Genomic DNA, 2,341 nt, shown 5'->3' with positions numbered 1-2,341 from the left:
GGCTTTTATTCATCTATGAACCATTGCGCGGGGCCACGCGCGATTGGGGAAGGGGAGGGGGGAGGGACGCACCTGGATGTAGTGGAAGAGGTAGAGGATGAGGGTGCGGAGGAAGCGGTCCACGGCCGGCGTGTGGAACAGCCGCAGGAAGAGGCTGGGCAGCTGCTGCTGGACCTGCGGCAAAGAGGCAGTGCGGTCAGCAGCCGAGGTGTCGCGTAGCCCCCTCCACCGACACACAAAAAACTCAAACGACATGGGTGACACGCGCAACCTGTTGACCAGAGAGAGAGAAAGAGAGGAAGAAAAAGTAGAGATTTTAATTTTCCGGAAAATATGCGGAAAATTTTCCGTGAAAACCGAGAAAATAAGGGTCTTTTTTGTTGAAAATTTTCGTTATTTCTCATGGTTTTTCGTTTTTTTCCCGCAAAATTTTCCTGTTTTTCCGGTTTTATAAATATCTAATCAAAAGGGACAGGAAGAGCGTCACGGGGGCACCTCCGCGTGTGCGGTGCGGGGTTGCCCTGCCCTGCCCTGCCGGGAGGTATATGCCTTCCGCAGGGGAGGGAGTGGTATCGGAATCGGAAAGCATTGTGTCCGGCACACATCTTTCCAGGCCACTTGACAATAATGCCCCACCGCCATAAAACCGACTATTTACCCCTCCGCCCCCACACTTCTTTTTTGAATCATTCACCGCGGCCTGTACAACACCTTCGGGCGTGCCGGGCCGCCCGGAAGCCGACGTCTCAGTCTGGCGCGGACCGTCACGGCACGGTCAAATCTGTCATTGGAGCGCACGGGCTGCCGTGTATCAAATATTGATTGCTGCTTCCTCCCTACCCCTCCCTACCCCCCAGGGCCTGCTCGCGGCATCTGGCGTGGCGTGGCGTGGCGCGGCGTGGCGCGGCGTGGCCTGACGGCCGCCTGTAGACCGGGAGGTATGCCACCGCGCCGGGCGCCGGTGTGCCGCGGGCGTGCCTATCCCCCCGAAGGTGGGCGCTCTCCGCCAAACTTGCTCGCTCGCTGTCTCTGTGTCTGTCTGTCTCTCTGTCTCTGTCTCTGTCTCTCTGTCTCTCCTCCATCTCTCCTTCTCCCCATACCCTCCTCCTGCTGCCCACTATTCCACTGGCCGCCATGGCCGCGTGGGCTAGACAACGTTTCTTTGTCATCCGTTATTGTTTTCGATTGTCGAACTCTGGCAGTGGGAGGAAGATGAGTTTTTTTGCCTCTCCTTCGGAGGTTGGGTTTCTTATAGTGCCCATTGCCCATAGCAAGGACATGTGTCCCCTGCTGTTCACACTCGGGGCAATAGGCATTTGAGGTTCGGCACGGTAAAAACAATGTTTAATGTTTTGACGGAAAAGGAAAAATTTTGAGGAACTCCCTTGGTTTGAGGAAAGCTCCTCAGATTTCGAGGAAGTCTTGTTGGAGATTTGCTCATTTTTTGAGGAGGTTCCTCAAAATCTGAGGGGGAGTCAAGCAGCCCACAGCAGCTCCACGGATATTCTGATCGATGCGGATGTGAATCTTTCACGCATCACGTCGTCACATGCAACTGCTCAACACTACGTTGCGCTGGTCGCACACTTTGACTAGACATTTGACCACTGAACTGAAAAGTGTTTCACAGTGAAATTGAACACTTAACAGTGTTCAACTTCGGGATGAGCCATCACGCTTTGGACACTTTGAAGTATTAAAATTTCCAGTCCAACACCTAAGAGTGTGCACCATAGGGTTGAACACTACCATGTGCATGCCAGTTGCACACTTTTGAATCTAATGCAAGGCACAAAGGTCGCAAAATACGCATACCTCAGGTAAAAATGGTAGCGAAAAGTACCCTCGAAATAATAGCCGTGAAACAACTGAAATGAAATGGGTCAGCAGCAGAGCGTGGTTTTTGTTGGGGGGGAGGGGCAGGGAGGGGGCACCGTGAAGGACTCAATCAGCGACACGCCCGGTGTCGAGTGCAGTGTCAACCAGAGCGCTCGGCGCACACGGGGGAGGGGGGCGTGCGGGTGCTGGACCAAGCAGACCTGGCGCCTGCCCGTCCGTCCGTCTGTCCGCCTGTCTGTCTATTTGTCCGCCTGTCTGTCTGTCTGTCTGTCTGTCTGTCTGTCTGTCTGTGTGTCTGTCTGCGTGCCTGTCCGTCCGTCCGCCCGTCTGTCGCGCGCAGAGAGTTTCCGCGCCGAGACAGCACGGCTCCAGGTCGCCCCAACGCGGCTCGGGGCGCAAACAAACTCCTTCAAGCCCGGCCGCGCGTCTCTCCGTCTCCCCCGACCAGAAACCTCTCTTCATCTCATCTTCAAATCGAAGAGAGGAGGCCGTTGGGGAGGGG

The 2,341-nt window shown here is 55.3% G+C and overlaps 1 protein-coding gene across 1 annotated transcript in view; it reads right to left on the bottom strand.

The window, feature by feature from the left end:
- LOC113210179 (protein phosphatase 1 regulatory subunit 36-like) overlaps window positions 1-2,341 on the bottom strand; it is a 17,270-nt gene that overhangs the window by 1,261 nt on the left and 13,668 nt on the right. The window contains exon 2 of the mRNA XM_026428043.2: window positions 73-174. Within this exon, the coding sequence (XP_026283828.2) occupies window positions 73-174 (102 nt within the window). The remainder of the gene's footprint in view (window positions 1-72; window positions 175-2,341) is intronic.

This window comes from Frankliniella occidentalis, unplaced genomic scaffold, assembly GCF_000697945.3.
Source record: "Frankliniella occidentalis isolate FOCC.00 unplaced genomic scaffold, Focc_3.1 Scaffold24, whole genome shotgun sequence".
Taxonomy (NCBI): domain Eukaryota; kingdom Metazoa; phylum Arthropoda; class Insecta; order Thysanoptera; family Thripidae; genus Frankliniella; species Frankliniella occidentalis.
The sequence above is the reverse complement of the archived record's forward strand: the minus strand, read 5'-3'. Positions and strand labels throughout refer to the sequence as shown.